At 41.0% G+C, this 18,297-nt stretch overlaps 1 protein-coding gene across 1 annotated transcript in view; it reads right to left on the bottom strand.

Annotated features, from left to right (window-relative positions):
• The window catches only part of neurl1aa (neuralized E3 ubiquitin protein ligase 1Aa), a 31,383-nt gene extending 15,232 nt beyond the window's left edge, over nucleotides 1-16,151 (bottom strand). The window contains exons 1-3 of the mRNA XM_085911946.1: nucleotides 15,734-16,151; nucleotides 6,360-6,610; nucleotides 5,622-5,943 (exon numbers count right to left, since the gene is read on the bottom strand). Coding sequence (XP_085768072.1) covers nucleotides 5,622-5,943; nucleotides 6,360-6,610; nucleotides 15,734-15,767 — 607 coding nt within the window. The 5' untranslated portion in view covers nucleotides 15,768-16,151. The remainder of the gene's footprint in view (nucleotides 1-5,621; nucleotides 5,944-6,359; nucleotides 6,611-15,733) is intronic.
• Between the last annotated feature and the right edge of the window lie 2,146 nt (nucleotides 16,152-18,297).

Here is an 18,297-nt window from a genome sequence, read left to right as displayed (position 1 = left end):
GATGCATCTGTGTGTTACATTTGTTCTTTTGTGGCTTCACCAGCTGCTGCCCATCAATGGTGGTGCACCTGTGCTTTAGCACAATCCCCACACAATCTCTTTGCCCTATTGGCCCGTGCCCCCTTTAAAAACAGCCAATCACGAAGTTCCACTTGGTATTCAAACCAAAATCGTGCAACTTGTCAATACCATGACAATGTGTGTATGTGTACGTTCTGTAACCAAGAGAGGATGGATTTGCGGTGCAAACGGTACGCTCACCTGATTCATCACTATGGACCCAACGAAACTGGATGATGGATCAATACCAATTTAAAAAAAAACAAACTTTTATTTGAATAGGAATTACAACCCATTTGGTTTGTGATTCTCCCGTCTCCCTGGACGGCGGTGCCTTTTTGATTGTAAGAATAAACCACCTGGCAGGCTAATCCATTCTAAGCACAACACATTGACGATACAAAGGCCGAGGTTGCCGGAGGAGAAATGCAGCATGTCTATTTTGGCTCAAACAAACATTGGCTCACACAGTAAATGTTTTTGGTTAGGGAATGGCAAGCTAATGCGGTACATGGTTAAGTGCTGGGAGGGACGTTGGCTTAGTAGATCTGTTCGCCAGGGTAGATGAAAGCTGCCAAGAGTGTGAGCCAGTGTTGGAGCTGAGATTTACTCAGACACATGCGCACGCACACAGTCGCACATGCTCAATGTGGTTATCTTTATCCAAAGTCTCATGGGAGGGTATTATCTGATGTCAGCAAAGGTGAAGAGATGGAGAAAATAAAATGAAACAGAAGATATTCAGAGATTTAAAAAAAAAAAAAAGAGGTCAGGTTATACAACAATAAAGAGCAAATAAAGAGGAAATGGCCCTAATGGGTAAAATAAATCAGAATGTTTTGGGCCATCAGCAGTATTTCATAGAAAGACAGCACAAATACATGTTAAAGAAAGTAAGATTTAGTTCCTTTAACCGGCTAGGCATTAAGGTCACGTACAATGACCCACAAATGCACGAGAGAAGGTGAATCAAAATGACAGGGGAGAAGGGGTTGTCAAATAGAGGGATGTAGTCAGAGGGGAATTTGTCCTAGATGCTTTGCGATGTTCTTTTATTCCTGGCAAAGGACAAGTGCACATTCCCTTATCAGGCCACAAGGCTTTAAACCGTATTTTGAACATCAGGCTTCTAACACGTGCTCTGTCCCTTTAGTCATCATTGGAATTCAGCATGGTTATTCTTTGTCGATGCAATGCCACAATGCCAGGACCTTAGAGATAATAACCTTAGTCATGAGCACAACCTTTTATTTTTTATGCACACATGACACACAAACAAGCAAGAGCTAATGCTTTTTTTCAGGTTGAGTGCAACTATTAGTCCTGACATTTTAATCATTATTGATACCAAGAACCGTTAACCGATAATGTCATTATATGTTGTAACTAGAATAAAAACATGCTTTGAATCATTTTTTAACATTGACTCCAATCCAACACTCTTTAGAGGTCATTACTGACATTTTGACATCTAACAGCATGATTTAACAGCCACACATTTCACTTAAATGTAGCATGTACAACATAACAAGGCATTTCAATTAGGTGGGATCAGTCTACACGATTAGGTGAGAAAATGCCAGAAGAAGAAATAGACACAAAAAAAAAGGGGCCTCAACAGATTCCCGATTTTGCCAAAGAACTTTCCTTTTCTATGCAAGCAAGTTGACCCAGAAGTACTTGGAGGAGAGGTTGTTCGAAGGTTATTCCTGACAAAGCCTTTACAAAAGGAAAGGCAATATAACTATATTCCTTAACAGCGAGGTTATTAAAAGCCACCAACGAAGATTACCATAGTTTTGCGTCACAGACCTCTACTAATACTAGTAGTCATCTGATGAGTGTTCATCATCCATTTTGTATAGCATAATTTGCAGTACTGTAATATAGGAGAATTTTTTTCAATCAGAGTAAATACACAGTATAAACACCGATATCGATACTGATATTAATGCATCCCTTCTCATCATGACACAGTCAGCAACTGTGTGAACAACTTGCACTTTATTAAGTTAATTTTGAATACGAAGGTAAATGTGTAATGAAATGTGACAAGACGCATTGAATAGTACCTTTGAGTAACCCGATTCGAACAATTATTTTCGCCAAGTTCAACATCAATGTCAGTCCAGTGTATGCAATCTCCAAATCATCATTCATCGCCTGACAGTTTCTCCCACATGTCTCTCAGAGCTGAGGATGCTTGTGAGCTAGTGATGCCAGGACATTTATTGCTAGTTGAGCCAATGAATTTAAGACAGCATAGTTGAAAAAGGACATGCACAATCAATGATTAAAATTACAAGACCAGATGTTATTTCAAGTTTAAGCCCTATTTCATTATTCATCATACTTCTTTTTTTTCCCTTTCTGTGACCGCATTAGATTCTGAAATTTGCTAAGTTTATTCATTTATTATTATTATTCAGGTAAGGATTTGCCTGGCAGTATAAATAAACGCATGGCAAAAAAACCAAAAGCCCATTACCAATATCAAGTGTGGTAAACAAGCCATTAATTTATCTGTTGCCATCTGAGAATGAAACAAAGAAATAGCCTCATTTTTTAATGCCAGACAAAACAAGAGATGAAAGCAAAGAGAAAAGGTCTCAGATGTGAGAGTACATCAGATGTTAATGCCTAAGGGCTTATCGGGAGCTGGGGAAGGTTTGTGGAAGGTTGTGCACAGAAAAGGGGCGCACAGAACCCCAGAAGATGAATTAGTATGCCCACAAAGACAAGGAAATGCACCATCAAATCTTTTGATGCAAGCCATCAGTGGTGTTTCACAACCACACGGAACTGACCCCCATTTGTAGAGTGATGTCAGTCAGTCCACAATGAAACATGAGACCATTCTTTAATGGCGGGCCTTCTTATGACCCACATGTAAAATAGCAACAAGGACTTCTGTTGCGCTAAATAATAATAAAGTATGTGCTTGGAAGGAAGTAATGCTGAGATGCACTCCACCGATTTCTGTCATACAAAACATTGGCATCATATACAGAAATTATAAAGCAAAAGGGTAACTTGTGATATGAACCCTTACAAGCTCCTCTATAAAGATTGTTACCCTCCTGACAGTGAGGTGACTCATCTCAATGTGCTCACCCTAATAAACATTTAACTGAACCTTTTATGGAGACTACATGACTGAATGGCACATTTTAATTAAAGGTTCACTTTAGACTGCCTACATACATAGATCCCACCACTACTCTTGCTAGAATTGTGTCAATCAACTCTGTGGACAGTTGCAACCGAACGTGCTATCTTGATGGCACAAGTAGTCTATTTTTAAACAGCAGCGGGATGAAAACAGTTGCTTCTAAGGAAAAGAATATAGTACTTGGCACACATACAGTGGAGGAGATATAAAGAGGGTTCAAATGCCAGGTTTTAGCAAATATAATAAATGAGAGCAAGATAATTTGTGCGCTACATTTCTCCAGGGAGACAATACCCTTTGGCATAGTGCACCTCAATCACAACAGCTGCGTCAGCTCAGTTGTCTCATTAAAGCTCAGATGATTAAAGAAAAGTAAAACTGATATAAACTGTCTGAAAATTAGGTGTTTTATTTAAACTTTAAATGCCTTTTAAAGACAACTGTGGTAAATGTTATGAGTCATACATGTAGGTGTATTATCTATTACTTACCACTCGTTTGTGCATTTTTATGTTACCGTAATTTTCGGACTATAAGTCGCTCCGGAGTATAAGTCGCACCAGCCATAAAATGCACAATAAAGTGAAAAAAAAAAAACATATATAAGTCGCACCGGAGTATAAGTTGCACTTTTGGGGCAAATTTATTTGTCAGAATCCAACACCAAAAACAGACATGAACCAGCAACAACAGGCTAAACGATACGGTATGCTAACGTGACATATACACAAACGAGGACCTGAGAACGGGCCTGATGTAACATTCAGAGTTATTCAAGTAAGTATTACATAAATAATACGTTTATCAAACCATCTGTGTCACTCCAATTCATTAAATCCATTGATCGTGCTTTATGTAAACAATGCCGCGTATGCGCCGCATATGCTGACGTCGGACCCGTTGTAAGTTGCATTTCTAATTATTCCACAGACCCATATAACGATATATAAAATAAATTTCAAATAACTATCATAATAAAACAATATCAAACCATCTGTGTCACTCCAAATCATTAAATCCATCGATCAAATGCCTCGTTCTTTATGTCAACAACGCCGCACGTGCGCTGCAGAGATCCAGTATATAACTATATTGTAGCGTTAACAAAGTACCAGGAAAGAGGTGGGTTTGGTAAACGGCTCTTTATTTAACAAAACAAGAGTTCAATGAGCCAACAACTACTGAACTACCAGCCACGGAGGTGGAAGATAGCTCCATAGAATAGGAGCGGGCGTGCGTAAAAGCCATGTCCGAGCCCCATCCACCGTTCCCGGACAGCCACCCGGCCGAGCACCGGCCCCTGACTTCCATCCACGGAGGTGGAATAGAGTTCCATAGAATAGGAGCGTGCGTGCATAAAAGCCATGTCCGAGCCCCATCCACCGTCCCTGGACAGCCACCCGGCCGAGCGACTTACAGTCCGAAAATTACGGTACATTTCTTCCAGCAGAAAATTTCCATGTTACATTTCTTCCAGTAAAAAATGTTCATGTAAAATTTCTTCCAGCAGAAAATAGCAAACTATTTTCTGGGGCATTGTGCACCTGTGGTTTGAAAAGAGGTTTCTCAAAGTCGACAATGAATTGTTTCAAATTTCCACAGCAAATGTTAAGCTGAGTTTGAAAGCAGCTCACTTAATCACCATCAAGTGCATATTTAGTGTTTTGACTGGATGTGATAGGACTCATGAAATGATCAACACTGTTTGGGGGCTTTTTGATCCTTCTGCTGCGAATCTGTGAAATTGGAAAATATGTAATGGGTTTTGTTTGTTAATTTAGTTCATTTTCTTCCAAATTATTAATTTGACAACCATGGCATTTTTCTAATAATAAAGGGGAGTCAACTTTTCTTTAAAATATATTCTATGCACCCTGACTCAAAGTCAAAGTCTGCTTTATTGTCAATGTCTTCACATGTTAAGACACACAAAGAGATCGAAATTACGTTTCCCACCGTGACTATTCCCAACACAGCATTCTGATTAATATTGCATCTGTGGAATATGAATTAAGCAGCAAAAAACAATATTTTTTCTCTATCTCAGGAGGGGGGCTAAGGCAATCATGGCACCTCTGTTTTATTACTTTGGTCACGTGACATTCAAAGCTGTTTTGTGATTGGTTGTTACCCTGACCAACTGTCTAAGCAGAAAAAAAGCATAATAAAAAAGGCATTTCAGGGATCTGTTTAACTGTTCTACAGCTTGAATACACACAGACAAAAAGCATGCTTCAGAACTTAAAAGTTTTAGATGAGTTTCGAGGCATAGCATGAAAAACAGTGAAATTTTGGAATGTTAAAAAAAAAAAAAAAAAAAAAAACCTGACCAAAAGGAAAAATTGTAGATAGGTTTGTAATAATTGGTAAACCAGATCAGGCATCTTACCTAGCAGCTGCACTCCGCGGGTCAGACCATAAACATCAATTAGAGCCCAGAGGGGTTCTGTGGTTCGGACTCCGCTGAAAAACAGCATGGGAGTGGACTCGTTTATGCGGTAGAAAACACGGCCCTTCTTGTCAACCCAAAAGGCGATAACATTGCCCTCATTGGCAAACTCTTCAGGTAGAGCCTTTGCCCAGAAGCCACTCTGAGACACCAAGTCTGGGCAGGCGTACTTTGGCAAGTTGTCAGGGTTGATCCTGCATGGATCTTTGGACGTAAACCCCAGACGCAGAGCGCCACTCCAACAACATTGTTTCTTAGTAATCTGAGGACAGAAAAAAAGTATTTCTAAATCACTGGCAAGTGGACCAAAATGTTAACCAACAGATTCATCACTACAAAAATAAAACAAGACAAATCAAAAAAATTCAGATGATGAAAGAAGATGAAGAAAACAGATCTGAGACAATGTCTTAGTAATCTTGGTTCGATTTGTCTCACCAAGCTGAGCGGTCGGAGTTCAATTGGAATCTTTAGTATTTTATCCTCTGGTGCATACTGCATCACATTTATGATCCAAGTTCACACATTTTTGGCATGATTAGAATTTTAAATAGTTTGCCTAATTTTTTCTTGATACATTTTATCAAGCATGGTAAATATATTTTCTTTTGAAAATCAAAACATCTTAATGCGAGTACATAAGTATATGAAATATGAGTATTGAATGAATTGGACTACCTTGAGGCGGACCTGCTCATACAAGGCTATGGGCCTGTTGCTGAAGGTGATGGCATTGCAGAAACTTCCTTGCCTCTTGACTATCTTTTGCGCAAGATCCATGACAATTTGGGAACCTTTAGCATTAGGGTGAAAGAGAAGTGGGCTGGCTGGAAGGGGACCCCCAACACTACCACACTGGATAGGCAAACATCTCTTGGGTTTGTGGTGATAGCGGTGGGATGTGGATGGGAAGGGCCCACCGAGGGAGTCTGGATGAAAAGACAAAGCACTCAAATCAATGCACATTATTTACATCACATGTGTAATCACAACAAAAAAAGCATTATTAAGACACTTCTAGTATGGACAGATCTTAGCATGTGAGCAGCAAAGTAATAAAGATAGAAATAAGTAAATTAGTATGCTGTGAACTTAATCCTTTAATTTGATAGCGTCATGTAGTGTTGGTAAATAACTGAATATTTGCTAACTACGTTGTAATTTCACAAACAACCAAATTCTCACGTTGAGCGGTTTGTTTACCAAAAGCCTTTGCAAGTCTCCCGAGTATTCAAGTTTTAAGATCTACACCACCCATTGCTATTGGCACACTGTAGTCCATGAAGTACATGTGGCTTCCTTGCGTTGGCAAAATTAGTGCAGTATTTTTGACTTGTATGATTTCTGGGGACACTGCTGGCTTAATACACTGAATGTCATTTTGGGCATTTTTAAAACACACTTGTGCTTCTGTGCTAAACAAAAATAGTTTTTGTAATTTCTCATGGCAAAAGGAAAAAGACTGAGGAAGAAAAGGTACAATATTTATTGCTTCGTCCTTTCGCTGGGAATAGATTATAAAAATTAGGAAACTGGGACACTGGTTAGAAAATGAATTACAAATGTTAAAATGTAAGGGTAAAACAAAATAACCGAAGATACTGTTGGTGTTTATCATGCAAAGATCATCATTGGACTTCAACAGATCCTACATTGATGTAGGTATTAAGTATCAAATCGCTGAAAGTGATAGTGACAGATGTCAGATGTAGCCCTATGACCATCAAACGGTTTGGCACTCTTGTCACTTTCTTTGATACTCAAGAAATACAAATGGGAGGAGAAATTTAGAAAGGACGCTTGAATTATTTCATCCTGCACGGGTATCCACTAAAAACATTGATGTGGCCTTTTGTTTTGGCACAGCCACAGGAGAGCAATTGAATTTGGGGCACATGGTCCAAAGCAAATTGAGCTGAATGCATTACCGAGTTCTAAAGAGGCGCAGCTGCTGTGTTGAATTCATGTTCCTTAGCAACCCCTTGTATCTGCGCCGCTGTCTTGTGCCGCGTTTTACAGCAATCAGATCCAGTCAAAACATGCCTTTTGTTTAAGATGACACAAACAAGACCCTTTTTGACATCTTCAAATAAAAAGAAACAGCTTTGTGATCTTATTGTGCTATTTTACAGGCAAACTATCTATACATTACATTCCAGTCACAGTTGCATTATGACTTGTAGGTATGGCATTCTTGAATAGATCATCTTAATCATCAATCATATTCTAAATAGGTCAGCTCAGCTCAATAGTTCAGCAATTCTAATGACAAAATTATCCTTCTGGATCATCATCTTAAAGCCGGCTAATGTGCAACCAATTTATGCATTCGACAAAAATTGTTCAAGTACTTCCTCACCCAGTTAAGTGGCAAAGGGAAACTTAGAATGTCTAAAATGTCTTTTTTAACACAAGAGGCCCCATTTTGCTGGACTGGCACCTGTGTGCTCAGCATAAAAAGTCAAGTCTACTGTATTTGTGCTATTTGATGTGAGTGTTGTTTACTGTGTCTAGTCACCGTGGGACGGTGGGAAACGTAATTTCGATCTCTTTGTGTGCCTTGGCATGTGGAGAAATTGACAATAAAGCGGACTTTGACTTTGATTTGGGGGCAGTGTTACACCTTTCTAAGCATTCCGGTGCATGGAGTTGCCTAACCCCCAACTCATCCGGTAAAAGAAAGTAGTCTGCGCTCAGCGAAATAACAGGCGCATCGTCATTTCTGTTACAGGCCATGGTCTAGCTCAACTTATTTGTGAATTTGCTAGATGCCAGACTGGATGTTCCTGCCATAACAGTTGACAAGGGTGGCTGGCTGTGTTGGTGCAGTTTTCCTGGATCTTAAGTAGGCGTTTGACATCGTTGACCAAAAAATATTTTTAGCTAAGTTGACTTACTTTAACTTCTCACCATCAATCAACTGAATTAAATCATATCTTACTAACAGAAGGCAATGTGTTATGGTCAACTGTGTCAAATCACCTTAACAAGAGTGCATTGGGGGAGTTCCACAGGGCTCCATACCTGGACCGTTTTTTTGTTCTTTGTACATCAACGATCTTCCAAATGCATGCAAAAACAACCATATGCAAATGTATGCTGATGATGCCGTGTTGTTTACGCCAGCTAAAAAAAACATTCCAAAGGCTGGTCACCTCCTCACAGCTACATTGGCCCAAGTGTTACTCTTGATTCTACACTTTCATTTAAAAATCACATTAAGAACATTTACAAAAACTATGAACTTTAATCTACACCTTTTTTAACCAAATCAGGCCTTCTATGACCATCGAGTCTTTAGATGTTTTTGCATGCAACGGTGTTGTCACATATAGACTACTGCTTTACCAACTGGTCACTTACTTGACATACCACTCTAAAAAGTATAGACTTATCATATAAAAGGGCCTTAAAATATTTGCTAGAAAACCAATATACAATCTTTTAAATCAATGTCATATTTTGCAAATATACAATCTTTTACCTTCCACGTTTAAACTCAAATCTACTGTTGGCACAGCTACTCATTCAGTGGTCAGAGGAGATCGTGTGGTACCCTACGGGGGCACTGTTTTCGGTCAGTCTTTTCAGAGGGAGTCATTTTGGAACAGCATACCACTCTCCATAAAAGAATGTCCAACTTATGCCTTTAAAAAGCAGCTAAAGATCTGGCTTGAATTCAGAATAAAACAATACGCTTGGATGAAGAGGCCAGGCGAGTAGGTCTTAAAATCAACACACAAAAAACAAAAACAATGAGGATTAACGCAAGAAACCAGGAAATAATCCAGAATCAATGAAAAAAACATTGAAGAGGTAAAGCAGTTCACATACTTGGGAGTTAGTTTGTAAAGAGGGAGGCGGAATGAAAGACCTGAAAAACTGACTATCAAAAGCAATAGGTGCTTTCATCAGACTCAAGAAGATCTGTTGCTCCAGCAGCATTTCAAAGAGAACAAAACTAAGTCGTGTTCCATAAAAGATGCCTGCGCACAATACTCTGTGTACATTGGCAAGATCATGTCACAACTGAAAACCTGCTAGAAAGAGCTGAGATGAAGCCACTCAGTGTAGAAGTGAAGCTACTAGATGGAAAATGATTGGACACGTACTACGGCAGATCACGGCGAGTGCATTAAAGCAATGACCTGGGTACCAGAAGGGCAAGGAAAAAGAAGACCAAAGATCACCTGGAGACGTACTGTGAAGAAAAAAGAAAAGAGGCAGGATGGACATCAGGGGCTGTTGTGAGGACTGCAGCAGCTCACAGGGAGAAGTGGAAGTGCTCTGTGAAGGCCTTATGTGCCACAAGGCATGAAGTGGATGGGTATCTAACCAGCATTGCACTCACGAGATAATGTCTTAATGTTTTTATTGTCCTCTGTGCTCTGTTTCTCTTACTGTTATTGTGTCATCTGTGGAGCTAGCTGTTACTAACTGCTCATTTTTACTAATCATTTGTAAACTCTTTTACTGTAATTGTTGTGTTTTAATGTTGTTGGCACCTCAATATCATGCCCAGGGACTACAGTTGAAAACTATAGCTATAGTGTTAGCTATATTATAGCTAATACTGGCCTGTTTACAGAAATGTTCATTGAGGTGCATTGTCCACGGACGGACGGACGGACGGACGGACGGACAGACAGACAGAGCAAAGGTGGTGTAACGCAATTTGGGTGTTTTGCTCAAGGCGCTGGCAGACAGATCCCCCATGTTGTATGTGTGTGGTGGATGTCATCTGATTTCATTTATAAATATGACAACAGGGTGGGACAATCCCATTGAAGCATTCTAGAATCCAACAAATTATTATAAACTCAAAATGTTACAAGCATCTGACCGTGTCACACATTGGGGTACAGTCAGGTGTTCCCATCTCATATGTGGATGACTACATCATCTGCAAGGGAGATCTTGAAGTTTATACTGTATTAATAGTCTACACACCACTTTAATCTTTCAGAACCCGGCAAGTCACACTTTAATCTCTCGGACTTTAGTGAATCAATTGCTGCTTCCGCAATGTTAAATAATGGTGTGCTTCCACTGTTCTGATTTTAACGGGAATGAGGGAATGGCCGGGAGTAGGCTCTTTCGATCCCACAATGGTGCATAAAGGCGCAAATGCTGTGTTATGGTCAATTCTAGTCTAACAAAATAAACCAAAAGAAAGAAAATCCACCCAAGCGCACAGTTAGACTGCACTTTGCGCTAGACTTATTCTCAGCACGAAAATAGGGCCCAAGATGTTACCACAGAGCCACCAAATGACATAAAAACAATGTTTGGGCTTCATTTGTATTGACCTGTAGAGTTGTACAACAAAAATACATAAAATAATTGTAATCTTGATTAAAACAATTATCAAAAATAATTCTGTTAGCATTTTGCTCGTAACCATGCAGCTCAGCTGCAACCCTAATGAGGGCTATCAGTATAGCGCATGGATGGATGCAAACTACTGACTAGACAAATTTGTGCTCGTACAAGTACTGTATGTGCTGAGGTGCCCTACTTTGTAATCATCCTACTATAGAAGGATTTAAATAATTTGACACCATGATGATGTCCCAGGCAAAGGTGAGTCAGTAGAGTCTTAGTTGTCACCAAGTCATGCTATAATTTTCTTGCTCTTACAGGATTCTCATCACAACTTGGATCATACAAAAGTAATCACCTAATAGTAAATGCTCTGTGTCAAAAAATGCAACACAATGATGACACATTAGCAGTTGAGTTCATCAGACTGATGAAGGTTTATTGATAGTTTGTGGTGTGCATTGACTGAATGCAAGCAATTAGTGGCTGTGTGCACTGCGATAAATGTCCCAAGTTTCAGAATGTGCGCTGCGATAAATGTGTCCTGAGTTTCAGAATGAAAGACAACTTTGCACAGATGTCTAACAAACAAAAGTGTAACATGCAAGTGTCTGTGCTAATTTAGAGTGTGCACCCATCTATATCTGTGTCCTGTGAGGTCATCTTTCTTTACACATCGATAAAGTTGACATGCTGCCAAAAGCCAGAAGTCCCATTTGCATGACAGTGACACGAGCTCTTTACAGTGCCATCCGACCTTGAAACATGTGTTTCTGTCACACCCCGGCAACTGTTGCATGCTGAATAAAGTTCTTCGCTCTGGCGGCTCGGTGGTGCACTGGGTAGCACGTCTGCTTCACAGATAGGAGGGTGCGGGTGCGATTCCACCTCTGGCCCTCCCTGTGTGGAGTTTGCATGTTCTCCCCGAGTCCGCGTGGGTTTTCTCCGGGCACTCCGGTTTCCTCCCACATCCCAAAAACATGCTTGTTAGGCCGATTGAAGACTCTAAATTGTCCCTAGGTATTAGTGTAAGTGCACATGATTGTCTCTGTGTGCCCTGCAATTGGCTGGCAACCGGTTCAGGGTGTCCCCCGCCTAATGCCCGATGACGGCTGGGATAGGCTCCAGCACGCCCGCGACCCCCGTGGGGACAAAGCGGTTCAGAAAATGGATGGATGGATGCTTAGGCAAGTGCCTCATGTTCACGAGTGAGGGCAGGATGGAGCACATGGTGTCCGGGCTCTCCCTTAGAGATAGGGTGAGAAGCTCGGTCATCCGGGAGAGACTCGGAGTAGAGCCACTGCTCCTCGACGTTGAGAGGAGCCAGATGAGGTGGCTCGGGCATCTCATCAGGATACCTCCTGGACGCCTCCCTGGGGAGGTGTTCCGGGCATGTCCCACCAGTAGGAGACCCCGGGGACGACCCAGGACGCGCTGGAGAGACTACGTCTCGGCTGACCTTGGAACGCCTTGGGATCCCCCGGGATGAGCTAGAGGAAGTGGCTGGGGAGATGGAGTTCTGAGAGTCCCTCCCAAAGCTGCTGCCCCCGCGACCCGGCCCCGGATAAGCGGAAGATGGATGGATGGATGGATGGATGGACGGACGGACGGACGGATTCTTCGCTCTAGCTCTTATAGCAATCTCAAGTAACTGGAGAAAAAGCATTCAGCAATAACAATAACCTGGGGCACATATCCAATGTCTTTCACTAGGGCTGTCAATCAAAACGTAATATGATGGCTTCGCACCATCTTTAAAACAAAGTATAATAGAAAAAACAAACGATTAGTTTGACCAAGTTCGTATGCAGTGTTGTGAAAGCCCCCAGCCTGAATGCACCTGTTTTGTTTGCAACAAGTGTATAACTGTTATTCAAAGAGTGCTTTAAGCTGTTTAATGGCACTATAGTAGTTTACTGTTAAATTAAACCCATAACAAAACCAACTACACATGTTGTAATTCGAGTACAACACGTATTTTAAGAAAGACCTGCCAATGTGAGCAGTGAATGGGATATCCCATTGACGTGCTGGAAGATAAATGATCACGTTCCGGGAAGGATGTTCATTCAAATGACGAATATTCACACACAAACGCTGTCGTAACATAAGGATATTTTATATACCAATAGTCACATGTATTTATTGTTCCAAATCTGTGAAAAACGAGTTATTGAAGTTCAATGACATTTTTATTCTGTGCTTTTTTTTTTTTTCACCTTAATGTGCCACACGAGCCAAGAAGCCAAGGTGAATGCAGCAGGAACAAGAGGTATATTTTTTGCAACAATTTCAAAGAACTATTATTAATTCATACTATTTTCTCTGCGATTGGCTGGCAACCAATTCAGGGTGTCCCCCTCCTACTGCTGGGATAGGTTCCAAAACGCCTGGGACCCCCTGTACAAGCGGTACAGAAAATGGATGGATGGATGGTTTTAGGGTTTTTTTCTTTTCACAAAAATTGTGACATCATCAAAAGTGTTAGGACCCTGAATGGATCTGAACACCCACATCATTATTGTCTGTGAGCACAAAGTCAAAAAGAAGCAGGCATGGTGTAGAATGGGGAACAACAAAGTTGGTATACCTGGTGAGTGTGTTAACATGTTTACAGCTGGTGAACTGTCAACCAAGATAGGATTTAGCAGCCATAGAAATAATGTAAGCAGCTTGACGAGCTATAGTCAAACTTGTCGAGGATGCCATTTGTAGCACCAAATAAGATACAGGTCAGGACTGAACTATCTATTTTGGGTTCAAATATTTATATTTCATTCTAAAGCAGTGAGCACATCACCAGTAATGAAGCTCACGGAAAATCATTGCTATGAAACATAAATCTAATAAATAATTGTTTCTCAATTATTATACAGAAAAATAAATATGTTTAATGAGTTTGGAAATCCATCCATCCATTTTCTGAATCTCTTTGTCCCCACGGGGGTCGCGGGCGTGCTGGAGCTTATCCCAGCCATCATCGGGCAGCAGGCGGGGGACACCCTGAACCGGTTGCCAGCCAATCGCAGGGCACACAGAGACGAACAACCATCCGCACTCGCACTCATACCTAGGGACAATTTAGAGTCTTCAATCGGCCTACCAAGCATGTTTTTGGAATGTGGGAGGAAACCGGAGTGCCCGGAGAAAACCCACGCGGACACGGGGAGAACATGCAAACTCCACACAGGGAGGGCCGGAGGTGGAATCGAACCCACCCTCCTGATTGTGAGGGGGATGTGCTACCCAGTGCGCCACCAAGCCGCCTGAGTTTTGAAATGTAAAGGAAATTTGTTTAATTACTGATAACAGTAAAATGCTTGAAATGGCTGAGCATATTTAAAGCAAAGACTATTTTCCATTTTGGTAGAGATTTTAGCAAGAGTTTTAGCATGCCACATTTCATGTGCCCCCCAGACAGAGAATTTTCACACCTTTGCTGTATAGATGATTACAAATACCATGTAAACAACTTAGAAGGAACTTTACATTCTGCTCTGAAACAAACTGGAAAATAGTTTACACTATAATGAAGTAACTCAGTACTCAGATCCCAAGACAGAGGATTTCTCAGGTGATTGACCTTGATCCCCGTAACAAGCTAGCAAGAGCCTACTTGGTCTTAGTCTGTCCTTTAACTAATTGGCTTAATGTTGGGGCTTTAATTAGAATGATCAGGTGGTGGAAATGTATGCAAGCTGCAAAAGGTTTCATCTAGGTTCAATAAAATGGAGCTGTTTATTGTTGCAATTAGTTAACATATTTACTTATACAGCATGTTGCCTTTATTGATAGGTTTAGGGTGAACTAATAAGGGGAAGGTGAAACAAAATATCAAATGAAGTAATACAAGAGATGACTGTATCTCTTGTATTACTTGATTTGATATTTTGTTTGTCAATACGGTAATTGACCCAGTATTTAGTAAAGCCCCTATCCTACTGAGGAGCAAAAAAAAGTTCAACTATTGTTCAAATTACTGTAAAAAAAATTACTGCAAAATATCAACATTATAGTTGACTAGACATTACAATTTGAAATTTTGGTACAGATTTAAACATGGAAGTTGACACCTGAGTTTTCACTGTCAACAAAATAAGGATGTGGTGGGGCTAGATGTGACTCCCGCACCTTTAGTTTGTCACCTGTAAATTAAACACACACGTTAAACATACTCTAATGATTATTACAAACCATAAATCTTGTTTTGGACAACAAACTTGCCGACAATGGCCAAGTGTCTATGGGAAGTGATCGTCTTTGAAAAAAAAGAAGACGCTAAGCTACATAACATGATGTAAAAAAAAAAAAAAAAACTAGTTCTGCTTTTACGCCCACCGACTGTTCTGAAGCAGGGCCAGTTCAGTTTATAGTCACAATGTGGTAAGGATGGATGCTCCCGGATAACGTACTGCACAACAATTCCTAATATTGACGTCCCAAAGCACTACCGTCCTTTGTTTATTAATGAGAGGGAAACCACAAGTCATTATAAGGAAAGGGGAAAAACCACAACTTCCCCATGGGCCTCACAAGACAAACACTTCATACAGTTGAAATCACCTTAAATGTAGCCATTAATAGTAGACGTGAATCTATACTGAGGGATCCGATTTATAGCATTATCGTTATAATGTGAGCGCGCTACCTGACAACACCCCTGTAATACCGCTTCAAATACAGTACAAACGCGCTATCATGAATATCGGAATTGAAGAGTGATTCCTTACCGTACAAAGCATTTCGCGTTATCTGACCACCCATTTCTGTACGCCTCAGAACCGCTTATCGCCGCCGTGAATTACGTTGATGCTCTCGTCTCAAGGCCGGGCGCTCGTGACACGCTTCCATCCAAAGGTAGCCTATCGCCTCCTCCCTCACTCGAGCAGAGGCCCACACCTCCTCCTTCTTTTATTGAGCGTCGCTACACGTCCATGACGACAACTCCCCCTCATTCAACAAGACTTCTCCCCGCCATGAGTCGCATCTGTCACTTGTATTTACATAAAAGGTGGAGACTCGCGCTTTTAACTCTGTCACTGCCGCAACCGTGACGCCTCGCACGGCACGCGCACTGGGACGTCGTCAAGTAATTATGATGTGACAAATGCTTCGTCCCAAGCGTTATTATTGCCTTTATTTCGCCTCATAAAGTTTTCTTCATTATGTACAGGTCTACTATCATCGGGGACGTCATCATAGAAGTGTGAGAAGTGACAAATTTGTAAACAATGGTCTTCCTCTCACTTTAAGCTGTTGCTCCCCGAGCCAAATAATTCAGCGGCCAATGAATGGCAACGCTGTTAGAAGACAAAAAAATCAGAAAACTAAAAGCGCATGAAATAGAAAGGACGTGAAAATATTTTGGACCATTTAATTATATTTAATCCTATGATGTCAGCTTCTCAAACGTGAATATAACTTATTGTCATGACGGGTGGGATTGGGGACCCAAACGCAGGGAAGCACAGAAGCGGTGCTATGGTTTGATTAAAAAAATATTTAATTTAATTGAAACCACCAAATAAACTAGGCGAACTAGGGCCCGCGGGCCACATCCGGCCCGTGAGGCCATTTAATCATGCCCGCCAGACCTGAATAAATTATTAAACATTATTTGTCATTTTCCCTGCTATGACTGCGTTTCCCCAGTAGATGAAACCTAGTTTACCTAGTTACTAGGCAATACTGGTGATAGGGAAAAAACAAGGACTGAAAAAGTTTGAACAAAAGGTGTTCCAAAAGGGAGCGTTCTTAAAGTTGAAACAAAAAGGTTTCTTAAGGTAAGCATGGCATGGCATGGCATGGCATGGCATGGCATGGCAAGGAAAGGCAGGGAAAGGCAGGGAAAGGCAGGGAAAGGCAAGGAAAGGCAGGGAAAGGCAGGGAAAGGCAGGGAAAGGCAAGGAAAGGCAGGGAAAGGAAAGGCAAGGCAAGGCATACAGCACGTAGGACAGAACAATGACCCAACAAAAACAGAACAAAAACGAATGAAGAACTAAATACAACAAAGTGTCAAGACAACGAAACACCTCGACAAGACTATGCCTTGAACAATAAAAAATGATCAGCATTCAATCTGTTTTCAGATATATTTTCAGTGAAATCCCAACCCAGTCATTCCCTATATATATATATATATATATATATATATATATATATATATATATATATATATATATATATATATATATATATATATATATATATTGTTTCTTTATTTCTATTTGATGCAATATAAAATCTAAAAGCTGTTCAAAGCCTATCAATCTGCATGTGATTGATATGTTGTTGCGGTGTGATCGTAGTGACAATGTAGTATTCAACCAGGGACTTGGTAGCCATTGGGAAATTGGGTCCATATACACCCGACACAAACCCCCGTTGATTTTTTTTATAGTGCCCTGTCTTCACCGCGTTCTCGTTGCCGATTATTTTTGTAACGTCACTTACATTGCCTCATGAAATAGGACTACATACACATGTATATTATTAATTGAAACATGCCTAACATCCAAAATATCACAAGTTTTGTTCTAATATTTTAAGACTACGATTGTCATCATCTTTATACATGTCCACATAATTCTGGTGACAATCTGTCGCGTTTTGGTTCAATAAGTGACAGAATATTGCCACTGATGAGGCACTTGCCTAAGCATCCATCCATCCATTTTCTGAACCGCTTTGTCCCCACGGGAGTCGCGGGTGTGCTGGAGCCTATCATCAGCCTGTCATCGGGCAGCAGGCGGGGGACACCCTGAACCGGTTGCCAGTCAATCGCAGGGCACACAGAGACGAACAACCATCCGCACTCGCACTCACACCTAGGGGCAATTCGAAGTGCTCACTTGGCCTACCAAGCATGGTTTTGGGATGTGGGAGGAAAAACCGGATTGCCCGGAGAAAACCCACGCGGGGTCAGGGAGAACATGCAAACTCCACACAGGGAGGGCTGGAGGTGGAATCGAACCCGCACCCTCCTTTCTGTGAGGTGGACGTGCTACCCAGTGCACCACCGAGCCTCCTCTGCCTAAGCATTTCAACTGCTTCTAACTTGTCTCCAAGCAAACTAAATTTCACGTAGGTTCGTTACTCGAGGGTCATTGTTCGTTTTTCAGTGCTCAGCTTTGAAAACAAAACATAAAAGAGATTAGTTTTACAAGTACATGTAAAAAAAACGTAAGGATCACAAAACATGAGATTACAGTCACACGTTCCCAAGATATTGTGTTAGATGATCACACAATTTGCGAAGCCCTCTTTTGCCCAGCGCACCCAGTCCTCTTACTTT

This window comes from Syngnathus leptorhynchus, chromosome 5 (assembly GCF_054491065.1).
Source record: "Syngnathus leptorhynchus isolate UIUO chromosome 5, UIUO_Slep, whole genome shotgun sequence".
Classification (NCBI taxonomy): Eukaryota; Metazoa; Chordata; class Actinopteri; order Syngnathiformes; family Syngnathidae; genus Syngnathus; species Syngnathus leptorhynchus.
Note: the sequence above shows the minus strand (reverse complement) of the source record. Positions and strands in the feature narration are given on the sequence as shown.